General features: G+C 44.9%; 1 protein-coding gene across 9 annotated transcripts in view; it reads left to right on the forward strand.

Moving 5' to 3' along the window:
* Window positions 1–17,082, forward strand: part of WDR31 (WD repeat domain 31) — a 30,123-nt gene extending 13,041 nt beyond the window's left edge. For 5 of the 9 annotated variants that reach the window (XM_060408891.1, XM_060408889.1, XM_060408890.1 and 2 more), the window contains 7 exons: window positions 1,368–1,442; window positions 2,385–2,529; window positions 2,633–2,733; window positions 3,877–3,944; window positions 4,895–5,036; window positions 6,396–6,558; window positions 11,056–17,082. In XM_060408891.1, the coding sequence (XP_060264874.1) occupies window positions 1,368–1,442; window positions 2,385–2,529; window positions 2,633–2,733; window positions 3,877–3,944; window positions 4,895–5,036; window positions 6,396–6,558; window positions 11,056–11,216 (855 nt within the window). In that variant the 3' untranslated portion in view covers window positions 11,217–17,082. The remainder of the gene's footprint in view (window positions 1–1,367; window positions 1,443–2,384; window positions 2,530–2,632; window positions 2,734–3,876; window positions 3,945–4,894; window positions 5,037–6,395; window positions 6,559–11,055) is intronic. The other 4 variants (XM_060408892.1, XM_060408894.1, XM_042242875.2 and 1 more) reach the window with 1 other exon arrangement.
* Window positions 17,083–21,202: the final 4,120 nt, after the last annotated feature.

Genomic DNA, 21,202 nt, shown 5'->3' on the forward strand with positions numbered 1-21,202 from the left:
GCTATCTAGGTTGGTCATAACTTTCCTTCCAAGGAGCAAGTGTCTTTGAATTTCATGGCTGCAGTCACCGTTTTGGAGCCACTAATAGTGACTTTGCAGTCACTATTTTGGAGCCCCCCAAAATAGTCTGTCACTGTTTCCCCATCTATTTCCCATGAAGTGATGGGACCGGATGCCATGATCTTAGTTTTCTGAATGTTGAATTTTAAGCCAACTTTTTCACTCACCTCTTTCACTTTCTTCAAGAGGCTCTTCAGTTCCTCTTTGCTTTCTGCCATAAGGATGGTGTCATCTGCCTATCTAAGGTTATTGATATTTCTCCCGGCAATCTTGATTCCAGCTTGTGCTTCATCCAGTCCAGCATTTCTCATGATGTACTCTGCATATAAGTTTAAAAAGCAGGGTGACAATATACAGCCTTGACATACTCCTTTCCCTATTTGGAACCAGTCTGTTGTTCCATGTCCAGTTCTAACTATTGCTTCTTGACCTGCATACAGATTTCTTAGGAGGCAGGTCAGGTGGTCTGGTATTCCTATCTCTTTCAGAATTTTCCACAGTTTGTTGTGATCCACACAGTCAAAGGCTTTGGCATAGTCAATAAGGCAGAAATAGATGTTTTTCTGTAACTCTCTTGATTTTTCAGTGATCCAACAGATGTAGGCAATTTGATCTCTGGTTCCTCTGCCTTTTCTAAATCCAGCTTGAATATCTGGAAGTTCACAGTTCACATATTGTTGAAGCCTGGCTTGGAGAATTTTGAGCATTCCTTTGCTAGCATATGAGATGAGTACAACTGTGTGGTAATTTGCGCATTCTTTGGCATTGCCTTTCTTTGGGATTGGAATGAAAACTGACCTTTTCCAGTCCTGTGGCCACTGCCGAGTTTTCCAAATTTGCTGGCGCGTTGAGTGCAGCACTTTCACAGCATCATCTTTTAGGATTTGAAATAGCCAGGGATCAAACCTATGCCCCTTGCACTGGAAGTGCAGAATCTTAACCCCTGGACCACCAGCGAAGTCCCTAAATATACTTTTAACACTACTAACTTGTATACCTAAAAATGATTAAAATGGTTAATCCCATGTAGACTTTCCTTCAGCATCTACACCCAGAACCTCAACCTAAACCTCAACCAGATGCCCCTGGGGAGTGTTGTCCCAAACCTATCATTAAGTCCCAGATGCTTCAGCAGAGTGGCCCAGTAGGTCTGGAAGAGACAGAGAGCTCAAACTTGGGAAGCATGAGGAGCGACTACAATAAAACCTTGGTAGAAAGGGAGAAATTAGGTAGAGAACAAGATAAAGGCTTATTGTTTCAGCTAAACAAAATCAATTAAACTAAAATATTCTAATGACTCTCTGCAGACAGTTGTGGCCTATAACTGGAGAACTGGAAATGTGGTGAAAAGGTTCAAAGGACATGAGCGTGAAATCACCAAGGTAATTGTCATATGATTAGCGTCACGAGGAAATTTGGAATTGAGTAAAGGAATGCCTGTAGCTCTATGTAGTAAGAGTGGTTGAATATTTCAGTGTTAAGGAAAAATGCAGAGGTTTCACTTGATGTCACCGTGTGAAGCCCCACTCACACCAGAGCAAACCATTCACTCAGCTATAGTTACGTGTATAGTAGACACAGTTTTTGTTTCATCGTTAAGCCCTTCATAGCTTCCCAGGTAGCGCTGACCCACCTGCCAGTGCAGGAGATGTAAGAGACATGGGTTTGATCCCTTGGTTGGGGAGATCCCCTGGAGGAGGGCATGGCAACCCACTCCAGTATTCTTGCCTGGAGAATCCCATGGACAGAGGAGCCTGGTGGGCTATGGTCCGTAGCGTTGCAAAGAGTTGGACACGACTGAATCGACTTAGCACGTAGCACAGCACAGGTAGTAAATAGAGGAGAGCTGAGATTAACTCCCCCTGCCCTGTCCTAACTCACCAGGGTCATGTATCGAAGCCTCACTAAGTGTTTACTCTAGGTAAGAAAATGACAAACTCTCCATACTGAGGATACTTCTAGTCTAGTTGGGGAAATTTTTTAAAAGCCAGAAACAGTTAAATAATTAATTTGTTAAAGAGCATGACAGAGTAGACTGAGATTCCAGCAAAAATGATAGAGAATGTCAAATTATGTAACTCCCCTCTCTGAAGTCCACCTACATGAACCGAAACTTGAGAAGCAAACTCCATCCTAATGAGGCTGAGTATCAGCGACAGTCACGTAGGACAGAATCTGTTTACCTGCCAGATACAGTGCACTTTGAGCCAGACTGAGAGTGAACACCAGGCTCTAGCACCTTCATCTCCAGGCTTGTTCCATTTTTAACGTCCAAACAAGCACACTAGAGCTGTCTTTTTTTTTTTTTTTTTTTTTTTGAGCAGATAGCGTGTATTTACAAATCAAGCCAGTTCTTCAGCGCCTCTCGCGATAAGATGGTCATGATGTGGGACTTGCAGAGATCCTCACAGCCAAGACAGCAGTTCTCTGGCCACACCATGGTGGTCACTGGACTGACCGTGAGTCCAGGTGAGGTCAAGCCAACGTCTTCCCAACACCAGCACTGTGGTACTTTTCTGAAAAGCCCTGTCCCAAGTCTGTCTCATGGACCATCTTGTCATTGTTCCCTAAGATTCATCACAACTGTGTACTGGCTCCCGTGACAACACCCTGCTCTTGTGGGATGTGGGCACTGGACAGTGTGCAGAGAGAGCGTCAGTCTCCAGGAACCTGGTACGAACTCAAACTTGGTCCAGAGCAGGGCAACAGAAGGGAGCCTGGGGTGAGGAAGAGCGTAGGAGAGAGACGTGGAGACCGCATGACCAGGCCTTAGAGTCTTGGGTCCTAATTACTGCTCGCCCCTAACTAAGGTCTTCTGCTCCAGAGAACAACTCCACTAGTTTATATTGGAGTTTTAAATGGTGTCCTCACTTATGCCTTCAAAACATAGTTATTCCATATCTTCTGTGGACCAGGCACTGTGCTAGAAGCAGCGTTTGTGGCCCAGGGCTTGGTTCCTGGCCTCCAGAAGCTCACAGTTTATGCTTATCATGTGTTCAGTATATGTAACATTATGCAGAGAAATAAGCATGACCTTTTGCTATTTGTATAGTTTGATTTGCTTATGAAGACCAGTGTTTTCCGGTAGCAGACTGATGTCAACCCCACTGCCTATGACTAACCTCGTACCTGGGTTTAAAGCATGGATACATCACTTTTTAGCTGTATTAACCCAAGAAAGTTACTAGAAGTCTTGGTGTCTTCATTTATAGAATGGGGAGAGTTATATCACCTGACATGGCGATGTCCTTTAGTGGTTGTCAGACATTAGTCACGTGGTCTTTTCGAGTTTTGAAGACAGCTGCCGATGGCAGGATGTGCTTGCCCCGTGCCCTCCGTATTTGTGCAGGTTGCTGGAAGAAGTGAAAACCGTGTTACCTCCGGTTGTTTTGAAAACTGTTTCACGCCCGTCCAGCAGGGGGCTGCAGGGATAAAGGGAAACAGGGACACTGAGCCCGCTTCCTGAACCCGAGGAGGCCTCAAGTTAGGGTTTCATTGGTCCCACTTGAAAGCAGAGGCCGCTCTCCTTAGCTGCCGCTTGGCCAGCGGTGTTTAGGTTTCAGACACTCTGAGAGTGCTGCATGCATTTTGGGGCTCACGCCCGGTCCAGGTGCTTCCATTGCTGCTAACCTGGGAGCTGCAGGTTGAGCATGACCGGTGGGCCTCTGCACCACATAAAATCCCTCTTAAGTCAGATGTGCTAGGCTCAGCATCCTTGAGAAGTGATGACAGAGATGCTATTTAGTGACATTTACAGAAATTACAGCAGAGGACTGGCATGGTGTGGAGACGTTTTGAAACTTTTGCTTTTTCTAGGTCACTCACTTGTGCTGGGTCCCCGGAGAACCTTACATAATCCAGACCTCCGAGGATAAAAGCATCAGGTGGGCTTACTGAGCAGCAGTGAAGGTGTTTCTGGTGAAGGTCTGTGGCTCCCGTGCTTACCTGACTCTGCTCCTGCTCTGCTCCTCCGCGCCGCTGCGCCTTCCCCAGGGCCTTCCCCTCCTCTGCACTTTGCCAGTGCTGGTGTCTCTCGGATCTGGCCCCACGGATCACCTGGATAGAGGTGGAATGGCAGGAGGCCAGCTTGTTCTGGCTGGTTTGTAGAAGCAGCTGATTCTTCCAGCCCTGACTGTGGGAACATGTTCAGATTAACCTCAGGGTCAGTCGCTTGCTTGTCCCACCCCTTCAAGTGGCCCTTACTGGGCTCCAGGTGTTCTCAATCACCTATCCCTCAGAATCACCATCAGGGAAGTCAAATAAAGTAAATCCTTCTTGGACTAGAAAGCATGACCAGAAACATTGGATCTCAAGAGATTCTTCTTAGAAAATGGTAGGAAGAAGATAAAGAAGTAAAATTGAGACAAGAGGTAAAACGGTCCCCAGTTAACCCCATGGGTCAGTTGGCCAAGGCCTATAAATCTTCTGTGTCTGATTCTGGAATGATGCCTGCTTCTCTCCATCATGATATGTATCTTTGAAAATTTTTGTTAAATCACAGGCGCAGAAATATTCTCTCTTGTCTGTTGAAAGTAGTACCCCAAAGGACCAAATTAACAAATTAACTTGAACAGTTAAGATGCTTGGTCTAAATTCCCATTAATTAGATCTCAAAATAGAAGGAACTCAGATGTCATTCAGTTTGGTTATTTCCTGACAGCTTTACCATCTCTGAGATTGATCTGGTTCATGTTGCTGTTTTTAGGTAAATCACAGCATTCTGTTCTGACTTGCCAAAGCCTGCAAAGAGCCAAGACTTCGGTGTTCACAGGCAGTTACAGGTGCATTTCAGCACATTTACTGCAAACTCATTCGCTGCCATAATTTCTTTCAGACTGTGGGACAGTCGGGGGCTGCAGGTAGCTCATACATTTCCCACCCAGCAGCACATCCAGACGTACTGCGAGGTCAGTGAGGATGGGCACAAGTGTGTCTCCTGCAGCAGCGGCTTTGAAGGGGAAGGCTGTGAAGCCACGGTGAGAAACTGTGGGGTCCAGATATCGGGGTGCTGACGAGAAATGACTTCCTCTCACCTCCTGCCTATCCTGAGCTATACAGGCAGGCTCTACTAAAGTCTCAGACCTATTCCAAGTGCATACTATACACGATCCTTGGCATTCTGGATGCTTCTTTCAAGAAAACTCCATAGAAAAGAGAAATGTGATGGGAGTCAAGATAGGAAGGCGTTAGACACAGAACCACCTGCTAATATTCCTGATCCCAGTAGAATTTAGAAAGGGGATGAACTGTTTGAAGAATCAAGTGTGTTCCCATTGCGCATGTGGTCACAGTAAAGGAATTCAAGTTCTTTGGGAAGTTTGGGGCTCTAGTGTTGGTCAAGGGCCCACCACATCCTGAACCCCTATACCTTTCCTTGCAGTTAATTTCAGGATAGATTGCCTTGGCTCCTCCAGAGTACCTTGGATTTCTCACAGTAAAATATTAGTTAAAAGATTTATCTAGTATCCAAACAGGACAACTATAACTCCCATTTTATTGGACATTTATTATGTGCAGGGCACAGGGCTGAGCACATCATGTGCATTATCTCATTAAATCTTTAAAACAATCTCGCAAGTTCAGTATTATTATAGTTCCCATTTTATAGATGGGGAAATAGAGGCATGGCAAGTTGAAATCTCTTGTACGAGACCACGCTTCTCATAAGTGGTTGAAGTGTTGAATCCCAGGCTTCTGATGTAGCATTTCTTCTCCAAGCAAAGCATTTGCATTTCCAGCTCCTACAATTATTCCTTGGACAGTGACTCAGTGTCCAGAGATTTCATTACTTTTTGGACACAATTCCATGTGCTCTTGTCTGTGAACATTATTCTCTTAAGTGTAGTCTGATTAGTATCAGAAGGAGTGGGCTGGCAGAACTGTCGTCTCCCTTGTTATAGAATCTAGTCTTCCTATACCAAGAGTCAGTGTCTTGGTATTAAATCAGAAGGTCTGCACCTGTATACACTTATGAGAAGGTGTTCCTAACTGTGGGGTCTCCATGGGACCCACAGATGCCAGGAGGCTGGTATAAGGCCACTCTTGAGCTGTCGTAGAAAATAGGTCACCCCCTTCTGTTCCACTGTGCTGCCATGATGATAATGAAGAAGGCAACAACCCCCGGTTAAACCATCTTTAACCTGGCTTCTTTGACACATAGTCACTGATTGACTGGATGCATGGATGGGAGGGATGAAGATAAGGGTGTCTTGTGTGAGGAGGAAGGTTGAGGGAGTAGGTGCATCATGAGAGGCTGGGGAGAGGATACTAGAGAATGAAGCATGTCTGAAGCTCGGAAATATGTATGCAAGCCAGCCCCTGTCATTACTTTGCAGCTGTGGGACCTGAGGCAGACACGGAGCAGAATCTGTGAGTACAGGGGGCACTTCCAGACCGTTGCGTCCTGTATCTTTCTACCCAGAGCTTTAGCCTCGATGCCTGCAATTGCTACCTCATCACATGACTGCAAGGTGAAGATCTGGAATCAAGACACTGGAGGTAAGGAGCCTGCCTCTCAGTTCAGTTCAGTTCAGTCACTCAGTCATGTCTGACTCTTTGCACCCCCATGAATCGCAGCATGCCAGGCCTCCCTGTCCATCACTAACTCCTGGAGTTCACTCAAATTCATGTCCATCGAGTCGGTGATGCCATCCAGCCATCTCATCCTCTGTTGTCCCCTTCTCCTCCTGCCCCTAATCCCTCCTAGCATCAGAGTCTTTTCCAATGAGTCAACTCTTCACATGAGGTGGCCAAAGTACTGGAGTTTCTGCTTTAGCATCAGTCCTTCCAATGAACACCCAGGACTGATCTCCTTTAGAATGGGCTGGTTGGATCTCCTTGCAGTCCAAGGGATTCTCAAAAGTCTTCTCCAACACCACAGTTCAAAAGCATCAGTTCTTCAGTGCTCAGCTTTCTTCACAGTCCAACTCTCACATCCATACATGACCACAGGAAAAACCATAGCCTTGACTAGATGGACTTTTGTTGGCAAAGTAATGTCTCTGCTTTTGAATATGCTATCATATTGGTTGGTCATAACTTTCCTTCCAAGGAGTAAGGGTCTTTTAATTTCATGGCTGCAGTCACCATCTGCAGTGATTTTGGAGCCAAAAAAAAGAAAGTCTGACACTGTTTCTACTGTTTCCCCATCTATTTGCCATGAAGTGATGGGACTGGTTGCCATGATCTTCGTTTTCTGAATGTTGAGCTTTAAGCCAACTTTTCCACTCTCCTTTTTCACTTTCATCAAGAGGCTTTTTAGTTCCTCTTCACTTTCTGTCATAAGGGTGGTGTCATCTGCATATCTGAGGTTATTGATATTTCTCCTGGCAATCTTGATTCCAGCTTGTGCTTCTTCCAGCCCAGCGTTTCTCATGATGTACTCTGCATATAAGTTAAAGAAGCAGGGTGACAATATACAGTCTTGACGTACTCCTTTTCCTATTTGGAACCAGTCTGTTGTTCCATGTCCAGTTCTAACTGTTGCTTCCTGACCTGCATATAGGTTTCTCAAAAGACAAGTCAGGTGGTGTGGTATTCCCATCTCTTTCAGAATTTTCCAGTTTGTTGTGATCCACACAGTCAAAGGCTTTGGCACAGTCACTAGAGCAGAAATAGATGTTTTTCTGGAACTCTCTTGCTTTTTCCACGATCCAGCAGATGTTGGCAATTTGATCTCTGGTTCTTCTGCCTTTTCTAAAACCAGCTTGAACATCTGGAAGTTCACAGTTCACATATTGCTGAAGCCTGGGTTGGAGAATTTTGAGCATTACTTTACTAGCCCGTGAGATGAGTGCAGTTGTGCAGTAGCTTGAGCATTCTTTGGCATTGCCTTTCTTTGGGATTGGAATGAAAACTGACCTTTTCCAGTCCTGTGGCCACTGCTGAGTTTTCCAAATTTGCTGGCATATTGAGTGCAGCACTTTCACGGCATCATCTTTCAGGATTTGAAATAGCTCAACTGGAATTCCATCACCTCCGCTAGCTTTGTTCGTAGTGATGCTTCCTAAGGCCCACTTGACTTCACATTCCAGGATGTCTGGCTCTAGATGAGTGATCACACCATCGTGATTATCCGGGTCATGAAGATTTTTGTATAGTTCTTCTGTGTATTCTTGCCACCTCTTCTTAATATCTTCTGCTTCTGTTAGGTCCAGACCATTTCTGTCCTTTATTGAACCCATCTTTGCATGAAATGTTCCCTTGGTATCTCTAATTTTCTTGAAGAGATCTCTAGTCTTTCCCATTCTGTTCTTTTCCTCTATTTCTTTGCATTGATTGCTGAGGAAGGCTTTCTTATCTCTCCTTGCTATTCTTTGGAACTCTGCATTCAGATGCTTATATCTTTCTTTTTCTCCTTTGCTTTTCGCTTCTCTTCTTTTCACAGCTATTTGTAAGGCCTCCTCAGACAGCTATTTTGCTTTTTTGCATTTCTTTTCCATGGGGATGGTCTTGATGCCTATCTCCTGTACAGTGTCACGAACCTCAGTCCATAGTTCATCAGGCACTCTGTCTATCAGATCTAGTCCCTTAAATCTATTTCTCACTTCCACTGTATAATCATAAGGGATTTGATTGAGGTCATACCTGAATGGTCTAGCGGTTTTCCCTACTTTCTTCAATTTAAGTCTGAATTTGGTAATAAGGAGTTCATGATCTGAGCCACAGTCAGCTCCTGGTCTTGTTTTTGCTGACTGTATAGAGCTTCTCCATCTTTGGCTGCAAAGAATATAAGCAATCTGATTTCGGTGTTGACCATCTGGTGATGTCCATATGTAGAGTCTTCTCTTGTGTTGTTGGAAGAGGGTGTTTGCTATGACCAGTGCATTTTCTTGGCAAAACTCTATTAGTCTTTGCCCTGCTTCATTCCGTATTCCAAGGCCAAATTTGCCTGTTACCTCAGGTGTTTCTTGACTTCTTACTTTTGCATTCCAGTCCCCTATAATGAAAAGGACATCTTTTTTGGGTGTTAGTTCTAAAAGGTCTTGTAGGTCTTCATAGAACCGTTCAGTTTCAGCTTCTTCAGCGTTACTGGTTGGGGCATAGACTTGGATAACTGTGATATTGAATGGTTTGCCTTGGAGATGAAGAGAGATCATTCTGTTGTTTTTGAGATTGCATCCAAGTACTGCATTTTGGACTTTTTTGTTGACCATGATGACTACTCCATTTCTTCTAAGAGATTCCAGCCCACAGTAGTAGATATAATGGTCATCTGAGTTAAAACCACCCATTCCAGTCCATTTTAGTTCACTGATTCCTAGAATGTCGACGTTCACTCTTGCCATCTCCTGTTTGACCACTTCCAATTTGCCTTGATTCATGGACTTAACATTCCAGGTTCCTATGCAATATTGCTCTTTACAGCATCAGACCTTGCTTCTATCACCAGTCACATCCACAACTGGGTACTGTTTTTGCTTTGGCTCCATCCCTTCATTCTTTCTGGAGTTATTTTTCCACTGATCTCCAGTAGCATATTGGGCACCTACCGACCTGGGGAGTTCCTCTTTCAGTATCCTATCATTTTGCCTTTTCATACTGTTCATGGGGTTCTCAAGGCAAGAATACTGAAGTGGTTTGCCATTTCCTTCTGCTTCTCAAAGATACATGAGTCCTATAGGTTTCTTTAAAACTGTTTCTTCCATTGCTCAGCATGTACAGAGTCATCCGTGCTCTGCCACTGTCCACCACCATAGTGGTTAAGAGATGGCATCAAGAGACCAGACTCCCTGTCCAGCTGGCTAGAAGCTGTCACCACGTAAGCCCTGGTATCATGTTGTACAGACACCTCCCTAAAAGCTCAAATATATTTGGTTCTTTCATTCTTTCTACCTGAAGTTCCTCATCATGTTTTAAGTTGTGATGGTCAAAATGTCTGGAAAAGAGAACAAGAATTGCCACTTTAAGATTCATTTTCAAGGGCTAAAATGAGAGCCTCAGTTTGGTGGGGGTGAGGTGTGGGGTAAGGATAGCCTCAGAAAGACTCTGGCCTCTCTTGACTCTGCAGCTGAGGTTTGGGATTGTAGTAAGGTCACGCAAAGCACCAGAGAAAGACACGCTTTAGGGAGCCAGCTCGCCGCAGTTTCCTCGATGTGCTGCTGTGCCGGAGCCAGCTTCTACTCGCTGACGGTTAAATATTCAGGAATATTTAATATGGTCATGGCAGGAGTATTTAACCTCATAAAAATTGGCAAATGCTATGAATGAAGGTTTTTTTTTTCTTTCCAAAAAGCCAGTTTACCAGCACCCCACTGCCTCCATACTATTCTGTCCTAGACACTGGCTTCTGGCAGACACAGGGCTAGTGTTCATTTAGAGACCCTCAAGCCAAATCCCTTCGATGACAGTCATCTCCCAGAAACTCAGCTCCTAGCAGGGGAGGATAGGGTTGCCCCCGTCAGATGTGTGGGGTCACGTCTAGCGGCTTCCACAGTGAGTGCAGTCAGGTACCCTGACCTGGGCGTGTGGGAGGAGCAGCTGTTCCAGATTCAGGGATCGAAACCCGAGACCAGGGAGGACCGGGTGTGAAAGTGCCGCTCGGCCAGGCGTCCATGTGTGCTCTTAGACGAGCAGTCTGCAAGACGCTGACGGCGGGGAGTGGGTCAGCAGCCCCAGACTGCCCTGCGGGTGCCCCATCATCCTTTGTCCTGAAAAGACAAAGCGAGACCCCGGGGTGCCACAGCTGAAGATTGGTGTCCTTACCTTTTGCTCTGCGCTTTGTTCTCTGGACAGGCACCCGAGGGCAGCATTTTAACATGGCCTTGCAGTGAGGCCCCAGTTGTCCAGTGTACTTCCAGGTGGAATACGTCCTGTGCTGACAACTTAGGTTGACTTCCCCAGTGAACGCTCCTCTGAGGCACTGGGTGCCTCTCTTACCTGGGTTAGATGCGTATACATAGCACGTGCTTTATTTCTGTAGGTTTCTTACAAAGACGCCGCCTTTCATGATATGGCACCCTTGGTCTAACGTGCCGGTTCCCCCTTCCTCCCCAGCCTGCCTTTTCACCTTGTCTCTGGATGGATCAGGACCTTTGACTTCCCTGGCGGTGGCCGACACCATCTCCTTATTGTGTGTGAGTTTCAGCAGAGGAATTCACTTACTCAGGGTGGACCGCAGCCAAGGGCTGGAACTGCGGGAAGTGGCGGCATTCTGAGGCCAAGAGACCTTCACTGGACAAGAGCAAACTGTGGCCCCTTCTTTCTCAGTGTGACTTTGTGTTTTTTCATGTTCTCTTGAGGGGAGGGCGATCTGGAGCTGATGTTCTTTGCTTAGGTTCCCTTGGAAGATACGTCAGTGTTAGAAGTCAATTTAAGTCAAAATCAGGTGCAGAGATTAGAAATACGGACTCAAATCTGGCTCTCAATTGAAATTAAATCCAAGTACAATTTTTAGTGAGCTTTGGGGACTACTCTTTAAGAAAAGTGAGTTCATGAGCCTCTCGATGGCCCACACTCCTATCTGTGGAGTGTTTCTCCCAAGGCTGTCTTACCTTTCAAGATGGACTGCATTATGTTCATAGAATGTGTATCTCTCTTAAAAAAAAAAAAGGTTTATAGCTCAGAATGATTACCTGTGGGTATAAGAGTGATAGGCCTCTGTCTGTGAGAGTCAGAACACAGGTCTGAGTCTACTGAACTGACCTTTTCCATGTCTCCACGAAAGAAAAAAGTGTAGCGGAGAGAGAAACTGTTGTGGTTGCCTCACAGTTATCTAGATGGGAAAGGTTAGTGCAGCTCCATGGAAGAAATGGATTGCAGACATGAAATTAAGCTCTAATCACAGCCCCTTCCCAGCGTAAAGAATCAAAGTTAGGGCCAGGAAGCAAAAGCCGCCTAGGCCAGCCCTGCATGAGCAGGAAGCCTGCGATGGCGGGCAGAGGGTGAAAGCTGCCCTGCCCTCCCGGAATCGGACGGATCATCAGACCCATTCCATGGACATAGGAATGGAGAGGTTAAGGCTAAGAACTTCGTTTGTGTATTTTAATATCTTTACTTAGTTTTATATAACCCTTCCTGGGAGATGGCCAGAGCGAGGCAAAGGGAGTGCCTGCCGTGACAGTGGAACATGGAGAAAGAAGTAGGAAGACGGACACAACCGTGCCAGCCACTGAGCCCCCGTGGTGAGGAGAAGCGGGGTGCTCCCGTCTGTCTGGGTGGTCCCCAGGAGATCGGTCCCAAGCCTGGTGCTCACAAGCGTGCTTTCCTCCAGGGAAAGTAGATTCACTCCTGCCTCCGGCAGGCCCACACATAAGGCAGCTGAGGCCTGGCACGTCCGTTTCTGATGAGTCCCAAAGAGTCCTCTCTGGCCCCTGCCTGTCCCTGATACCGGTGGCTGACAGCCATCTTCCATGTCCCCCTCTTGCTCCTCTTTGGGGCCATCTCCCCCATGCTGTCTCCAGCCACCGGAGAGGAGCATCTTAAGCTGATACAAAGCATCAGACCCAGGTTTGACTCTCCATGTCCCCATTCAGCTGAATGATCTTGAGAAAGTTAAAAAACCTCAGTTTCCTCACTGAGAAGATGGCGCTCATAACCCTACCTTCCTCACAGGGCTTTTCTGAGAATTGGACCATGTTAAATGCCAAGCAAGCTGCTGGATGCTCACAGTTGGCAGCCCCAGCTCCCCAGTGCCCTCTCTGCCCAGACTAGATGCTGTCCTTGCCATGGGACACATCCACCACTCCACCCATGCTCCTTAGGTCGTGGTTTCTAACCCTTCAGTCATTATCCAGCTTCCCTGTGATCCCTTAAGGCACAGATCTTTGAGCCCTAGAAGGACATGGTGAGAGAGGAAGAGGCCTCACTGAGCACCAGCAGGTGGCTGAACACACATATTCCCACTGTGGTTCTGCTAGTCCCATCACAGATGAGAAAACTGAGGCCTGGGGACGTGCAGTCCTCTGCTCGAGGTTACACACATGGGGAGGAAGGGGAGGAGCCCTTTGCCTCACCCCTTAGCTTCTGCATGATGTCACAAAGTCCACTTTAGAAATTCTTAGACCGTGACACTGTTTGTATCTTTTCTAGACCAGTTATCCACTTTTGGGCTCCAAGGAGATCCTCCTGACAAGGGGCCTGGGAGTAGTAGACAGGTGTCTCAGGTAAAGTCCAGCAAGTCTTAAACTAATAGTGCTACAACCAAGCCTTTTTTCTAGGAAGAAGAAAGAATCTAAGGGAGTGGGTTGGGAGGGGATCCCAGGGAAGACGAATTAGAGGGAATGTATGTGAGAAAATTCAGAGAAGGCAATGGCACCCCACTCCAGTACTCTTGCCTGGAAAATCCCATGGATGGAGGAGCTTGGTGGGCTGCAGTCCATGGGGTCGCTAAGAGTCGGACACGACTGAGCGACTTCACTTTCACTTTTCACTTTCTTGCATTGGAGAAGGAAATGGCAACCCACTCCAGTGTTCTTGCCTGGAGAATCCCAGGGACGGGGGAGCCTGGTGGGCTGCCATCTATGGGGTCGCACAGAGTCGGACACAACTGAAGTGACTTAGCAGCAGCAGTAGCAGCATGTGAGAAAATTAAAGGACTCTGACAAGCCCAGTTCTATTACCAATTAAATCGTTTCCCTACACTCTACACCTGCTTGATGTAGAAATTCCTTACCTGTGCATTTTAAGTAGAAAATAGATTCATAAATGCACATGTTTTTATAGGATTTTTCAGTCTTTCATGCCCTAATGTGTTCATTTGTTCATCGAACATCTCATTTTAGAGGCTGTTCCTCTAAAATCACATAAGGGAACCTTCCAAAGACAGTTGACTTTTTTTTTTCTTTTTTGGCCGTACCACACACGTGGCATTCAGGATCTTAGTTCCCTCACCAGGGATCAAACCCATGTTCCCTGCAGCTGAACTGTGGAGTCTTAACCACTGGACTGCCAGAAAAGTCCAGCTTTTTTCTACAAAAGTATTTAAGCCCTTGGAATCTGGCTAATTATATTGCAATTTAAAAAAATCATATATAAGTTGAAAATATTTATATATTAATATTTAAGGAAACTGCATAGTGATTATTTATGACCTTCTTTAAAAAATTTTTTTTTTAGTGGCTTAAACTATCTTATGAGGACCTTTATTTTTTCTAACAGGTTAAAAATAACCTGGAAAAGGGTGTTTTCTTTAAAATAGCAGCATTTCTACCTGCAAGTATTGTGATGCAGTGAACATCATTGGTATCCTCACAGTATCAGACAATTCTTGATTATCACTGACTTCCTGAACAATGATTATTAAAGAAGGTTCCTGAAGAATTCTGGGTTTACAGTCACCGAAACAGAAATAATATCTGATCTTTCAGAACAGCAGCAGAAATGTGCCTTCAGAAGTCTGTTTTCAACATTGGTATTGAGAGAGATTGTTTTCAGTCTATAAGGACCTTCGTTTTGATACAGGAATTGCAAGTATAGAACTCAAGAATCGGGGAGTATAGAACTCCCCTCCCCTTCTTGCCTTCAATCTTTCCCAGCATCAGGGCCTTTTCAAATGAGTCAGTTCTTCACGTCAGGTGGCCAAAGTACTGCAGTTTCAGCTTCAGCATCAGTCCTTCCAATGAATACTCAGGAATTATTTCCTTTAGGATGGACTGGTTGGATCTCCTTGCTGTCCAAGAGACTCTCAAGAATCTTCTCCAACACCACAGTCCAAAAGCATCAATTCTTCTGTACTCAGCTTTCTTTATAGTCCAACTCTCAGATCCATACATGACTACTGGAAAAACCATAGCTTTGACTAGACAGACCTTTGTTGGCAAAGTAATGTCTCTGCTTTTGAATATGCTGTCTAGATGGTCATAACTTCTTCCAAGGAACAAGCGTCTTTTAATTTCATGGCTGCAGTCACCATCTGCAGTGATTTTGGAGCCCAAAAATAGAAAGTCTGTCACTGTTTCTACTGTTTCCCCATCTATTTGCCATGAAGTGATGGGACTAGATGCCATGATCTTAGTTTTCTGAATGTTGAATTTTAAGCCAACTTTTTCACTCTCCTCTTTCACTTTCATCAAGAGGCTCTTTAATTCTTCTTTGCTTTCTTCCCTAGGTGTGATGTCATCTGTATATCTGAGGTTATTGATATTTCTCCTGGCAATCTTGATTCCAGCTTGTGCTTCTTCCAGCCCAGCGTTTCTCATGATGTACTCTGCATATAAGTTAAATAAGCAAGATGACAATATACAGCCTTGACATACTCCTTTCGCTATTTGGAACTAGTCTATTGTTCCATGTCCAGTTCTAACTGTTGCTTCCTGACCTGCATATAGGTTTCTGAAAAGACAAGTCAGGTGGTGTGGTATTCCCATCTCTTTCAGAATTCCCATCTCTTTTCAGAATCTTTCAGTTTGTTGTGATCCACACAGTCAAAGGCTTTGGCACAGTCAATAAAGCAGAAATAGATGTTTTTTCTGGAACTCTCTTGCATTTTCCACGATCCAGCAGATATTGGCAATTTGATCTCTGGTTCCTCTGCCTTTTCTAAAACCAGCTTGAACATCTGGAAGTTCACGGTTCATGTATTGCTGAAGCCTGGGTTGGAGAATTTTGAGCATTACTTTACTAGCGCGTGAGATGAGTGCAATTGTGCAGTATCTTGAGCATTCTTTGGCATTGCCTTTCTTTGGGATTGGAATGAAAACTGACCTTTTCCAGTCCTGTGGCCACTGCTGAGTTTTCCAAATTTGCTGACATGTTGAGTGCAGCACTTTCACAGCATCATCTTTTAGGATTTGAAATAGCTAGAATTCCATCACCTCCCCTTGACTTTGCATTGCAGGATGTCTGACTCTAGTCCAGTGATCACACCATCATGGTTATCTGGGTCATGAAGATCTTTTTTGTACAGTTCTGTGTATTCATGCCACCTCTTCTTAAGATCTGCTTCTGTTAGGTCCATACTATTTCTATCCTTTATTGTGCCCATCTTTGCATGAAGAGTTCCCTTGGCATCTCTGATTTTCTTGAAGAGATCTCTAGTCTTTCCCGTTGTATTGTTTTCCTCTATTTCTTTGCACTGACCGTTGAGGAAGGCTTTCTTGTCTCTCCTTGATATTCTTTGGAACTCTTCATTAGAATGGGTATATCTTTCCTTTTCTCCTTTGCCTTTCATTTCTCTTCTTTTCACAGCTATTTGTAAGGCCTCCTCAGACAACCATTTTACCTTTTTCATTTCTTTTCCTTGAGGATGGTCTTGCTCCCTGCCTCCTGTACAATGTCACAAACCTCCGTCCGTAGTTCTTCAGGCACTCTGTCCATCTGATCTAATCCCTTGAATCTATTTGTCACTTCTACTGTATAATCAAAAGGGATTTGATTTAGGTCATACTTGAATGATCTAGTGGTTTTCCCTACCTTCTTCAATTTAAGTCTGAATTTGGCAATACTATTCTGAATTTGGCAATAATGGTAATCTATTATCATTATCAATGGTAGTCTATTGATGAGTCTGTTTTTTCAACCCCTTGTATCGGTGATGGCCTTTGACTTGGCTGACCGACAGAATGCAGAGGAACAAATGCTATGCAAGTCTGAGGTTCAGCCTTAGAGCTTGCAGCTTCACTTTTACCCTCTTGGAACATTGCTCTGAGGCCTCCACACCAGAGAGGTGACTGAGGCCCTGTGGAAAAGAACCCAGAGCCACCACACAGGTGAACAAGGTCTCCTTGGACCTTCCAGCCCTGCCAAACCCTCAGCCGAATGCAGCCACTGATGACATCAGAAGAGAAACTGGACAACTAGCCAGTCAATCATGAAGAACAACCAGTTGTTTTAAGATGCTAAGTTTGGGAACAGTTTGTTATGTAGCAGTAGAGCTAAGAGAAACAGTTTGTGCTCTAATCTTGAGCCAGGTTTCTTTGTTTCAACGTTTGTGAGATAGATTCGTATTGTTGGATAGTATTGTATTGTGTGACAATATTATAATTTATCCACTTAACTACTGATGGGCATATGGGAAGTTTCTAGTTTGGCATGTTTATAAATGGTGCTGCTATGAACATTCTATTAATAAGTCATGTGATGAAATCTGCCTGCATTTGTGTTCACTGTATAAGCAGGGGAGGCCTTTCTGAGCCATAGGGTATCTTACATGATCAGCTTTAGTAGATAACCACCTCTTTTCCAAAAAGTTTGTCCCAGTTCACATTCCCACCAGCTGTAAGACATTTAGCAGAGTTTCAGTTCCATATCCTTGCTAACACTTTGTGCTTTTAAACTTTCCTTAAAACTCTCAGCTTTAAAGATGAGTGCAGGGACTTACCTGGTGGTCCAGTGGCTAAGACTGCACTTCCAATGCAGGTTTGATTCCTGATGAGGGAACTAGATCCCACATGCCACAACTAAGACTCAAAATATAAATAAGCAAATGAGTGTGTAAATGAAGACCGCACTAGGGAGGTGTCAGCTCTGTGAGCCAACCTTAGAAGCTGGACCAACTGGTTTTGATTCCACCATTCTTCCTGACATGGCCAGTTAAGAGGCCAGAATTTAAAACAGAATCTTATATGCTCTGTACTTTACAAACCACTTTCACAACCATAATTTCATCCGAGTCTCCTAATAAAATAACCCTGGTATCAACTAGCATTGCATATCTAGGTGCTGAACTCAGTCTATCCAGGAATATTCCTTTGGAAACCAGCCACCTTTATATGACTGATAACCTTGCTGACATTTAAAATGAGGCTGCATGGAACATTGTCCATGATTCGCCCTAAGTGAAAAACACAGGTGACAAAACAGCTCCATACAGCCTCATCCTATTGTGGTAAAAACATATCTGCATATATGTCTATACATTCATAGGTGAAGGTCTGGAAGAAACAGACCAAAAATGTTAACAGTGTTATCTCTGAGTATTGAGCTTAAAGATGAATTTATTTTCTACTTTATGCCTGTATTTTTTTATAATGAGGATGAATTAGTTTCATTTTTAAAGTTTAATTATTTTTGAAATCAATAACATATAGTCATAATCAAGAGTACAAGAGGTTACACAGCAGTCTCCTTCTCATCCTCATCTGCCTTCCATCTGGCTCCCTCAAGAGGTAACCAGTGTTCCAGCATCTGCAGAACCCTTTCAGAGACATTTCATGCATACACTACAAGCAAACACATAAATTTAATTCTTCTGTCACTTTTATGATAAAAAAAGGCTATTTTCATTTTGAAGAAAACATTGTAGAAGGTGTCATGATGTGGAAAGATAAGTACAAAGACTACAAAACAGTGCATAGAGTAAGACATTTTATAATGGTGGTGGTTTAGTTGCTAAGTCGTGTCTGACTCTTGTGACCCATGAACTGTAGCCTGCCAGGCTCCTCTGTCCATGGGTTTCTCCAGGCAAGAATACTGGAGTGGGTTGCCACTTCTTCAGGGGATCTTCCTGACCCAGGAATCAAACCTGGGTCTTCTGCATTGCAGACAGGTTCTTTACCAACTGAGCTACAAGGTAAGCACCTATTTTATAATAATTTATGAAAAAAATTGTATATTTAAAATACTAAAAGGCTATATACCCAAATGTCTTGGTGGTCACTTCTGTGTGTAGGATTTTGGGATGTGGCCTGGGTTTAGGGTGTTGACTCCAGTACCACAATGCCTGGTTCGGATCCCAGTCAGCCTCCTCTTAGCCTCACAGACCTGGGGCCAGGGACCTACCTGTGTCTCCGTGCCATTACCTGTGAAATGGAGATTATATGATGGTAACACCTGCTCACAGAGCATCATCAGAAATGTCACAGATTCAGGTAGAGCCCCTCAAATAGTGCCTAGCATTGCTCCTGAGTATCGTATTATTATTCATCTGAGTCACCTAATTTTTCCATATTGGACATGTATTACAATAAAAGTTAAAGAGTCAGTTCCCATGAGAGAAGGGAAACAGGTGTAGAGGCAAGCGCCGATGAGAAAGTGCCACAGAAAAGCGTGCAGACCATGAGGCCTTGTGGACCCACCAAGGAGGGTGTGGCCCGGCTTCCTGATTTTGACTAACAGCCCCGTGAGAGGGTCCCTTTCTCCGGTGCTGCCCGCTGAGCACTCCAAGAGCAGAGACGGACTTTGGCCATCTCTCTCCGGGCATTTGGAGAAAGCTTTTGAGACCTTCCTGGAAACTCCCCTGTCCCTTCCTTACATAAACAACCTCTTGCAAGGCTGCCACTGTCTTCCTTCCAGGCAGGGGTCACGTGAGGAAAGATTTCAGAGTAAGTGTGAGGTCTTATCTGGCTGTGCCTGGCCCAACTTACACCAAGGAGCTTCGGGGGACCATTACTGCCAGCCCAATCTGGCAGAAGCTCTGGGGGTTTGGAGAATGAGATGCTTCACAGCCCAGCTGGAGGAAGAACTGTCTGATTGCAGTTTTGAGTTTCCAAATACAATCCAAGCAGCATGGGCAGGAGGCCTGCCATCCTGTCTGCCTGGGGATAGAGCGGGGAGGGGAAAACAGATGAAGGGGGGGCGGAAAGCCCAGGGCTGGGAGCTGGAGGCACTGGGGGTCCAGCCTCAGCTCGCACATTTCAAAAACTGATGTTAGCTGGGAAAAATTCTCAATTTCATCAAAATCCAGTCACTCCTTACAGAACCCCTCGAGTTGATCTGGGACTACAATGCCAGGTGTGACCTGCTTGGCGAGAGTAATTATGTGAACTACTTTATATGCGAAAGAATATCTAGATCTTGTGTAGTTCCTGCTAAGTCTGAAGTAAATGAAGGTTGGGAAATAGTGCAAATCAACGTTTCTAGATTTATTCAACTGGTACACTTTAAAAATTAAATGGTGGTCCAGTGTTTTAAGTCCTTGCCTTCCAATACAGGGGGTGCAGCTTTGATCCCTGGTTGGGGAGCTAACATCCCATTTGCATCACAGCCAAAAAGCCAAACCATAAAACAGATGCAGTATTGGTCGGCTCTCTCTCCAGCCAACCCACTGTTCTAACAACGTGTCCCGCTCTAATAAATGCTGTTCTCCTCTCATTCCACCTCGTGTCTGGAAATTCTTTTCCAACCCACACGCAGACCACGACAAACCCTGAAAGCTGCATGGGACAGCCAAAAATAAAACAGAAGCAATACTGTAATAAATTCAATAAAGACTTTAAAATGGTACACATTAAAAAAATCCTTAAAAAATAGAATAATGAAATAGTTCATAATCCTTATCCACAATCCTAAAATTCCCACAGTCTGGAGACAAAGTGTATTAGTTGCTCAGTCGTGTCTGACTCTGTGCAGTCCCATGGAGCCCACCAGGCTCCTCTGTCCATGAAATTCTCCAGGCAAGAATACTGGAATAGGTTGCCATTTCTTTCTCCAAAGGTTTTCTTATTAAATTTGGTGCCAAAATTGGCCTGACCTGATGGTGCTTATTCTTTCAGCTTTCACTCTATAATAAATTGCAGAATACTAGTACCTTTGATTACAGTGTGCTGCCTCAGATCTCACTGGTATATGGTCAGTGCATCATATTATGTTCCTAAAACATGAAAAATTCTGAATTCTAAAACACGTCTGGCCCCAAGGGTTTTGCATAAGGATTGTGGCTTGTGAAACAGATTCAGATGCTATACAAAGGAGACACAGAGATGTCCATTCCCACGCTGAGATTTACCCAGCCCTGCCTAGAACATCTTCTTGGTGTCAGGTCCATGGGAAGTCTTCAGGAATCTGAAGATGAATGTACTCAGGATGAGTCAAGGAGCATGTACTGGGGATATTTTTTCCTAAATTAGTCCTCATACTCCAGTGTGTGTCTGAATTTCCCTGGGGAGCTAGTAAAAATGCACATTTTGACTTGGTAGGTCTGGAGTACGCCTGAGCTTTGGCGTTGCTCTCAGTCTCCGGATGAGGCCTCTGCGGCTGGGACTTCTCTAGGCTCTGGGCGGGCCTAAGGCCAGGCGCCAGGTGACCCCATGCGGTGCCCCACGGGGAGCTGCCCCTGCACTTGTGGGGTGGGGTCTCACTCAGCCCTGGTCACCGGACCAAACCTGCCTCATCACCGCCTTTACTGCCTCCTCCGCTGCCCGTTTCCTGCCTTCTGCTGCCTCTTCCTCCCCACGTGGTTCATGCCACCTTCCACCTCCACTCCAGATCTTGGCTGCGCTCCACCACATCTCATGACTCTTCACTCACCCAGTTTCAACGGACTGCT

Source organism: Ovis aries, chromosome 2 (genome assembly GCF_016772045.2).
Source record: "Ovis aries strain OAR_USU_Benz2616 breed Rambouillet chromosome 2, ARS-UI_Ramb_v3.0, whole genome shotgun sequence".
Taxonomy (NCBI): domain Eukaryota; kingdom Metazoa; phylum Chordata; class Mammalia; order Artiodactyla; family Bovidae; genus Ovis; species Ovis aries.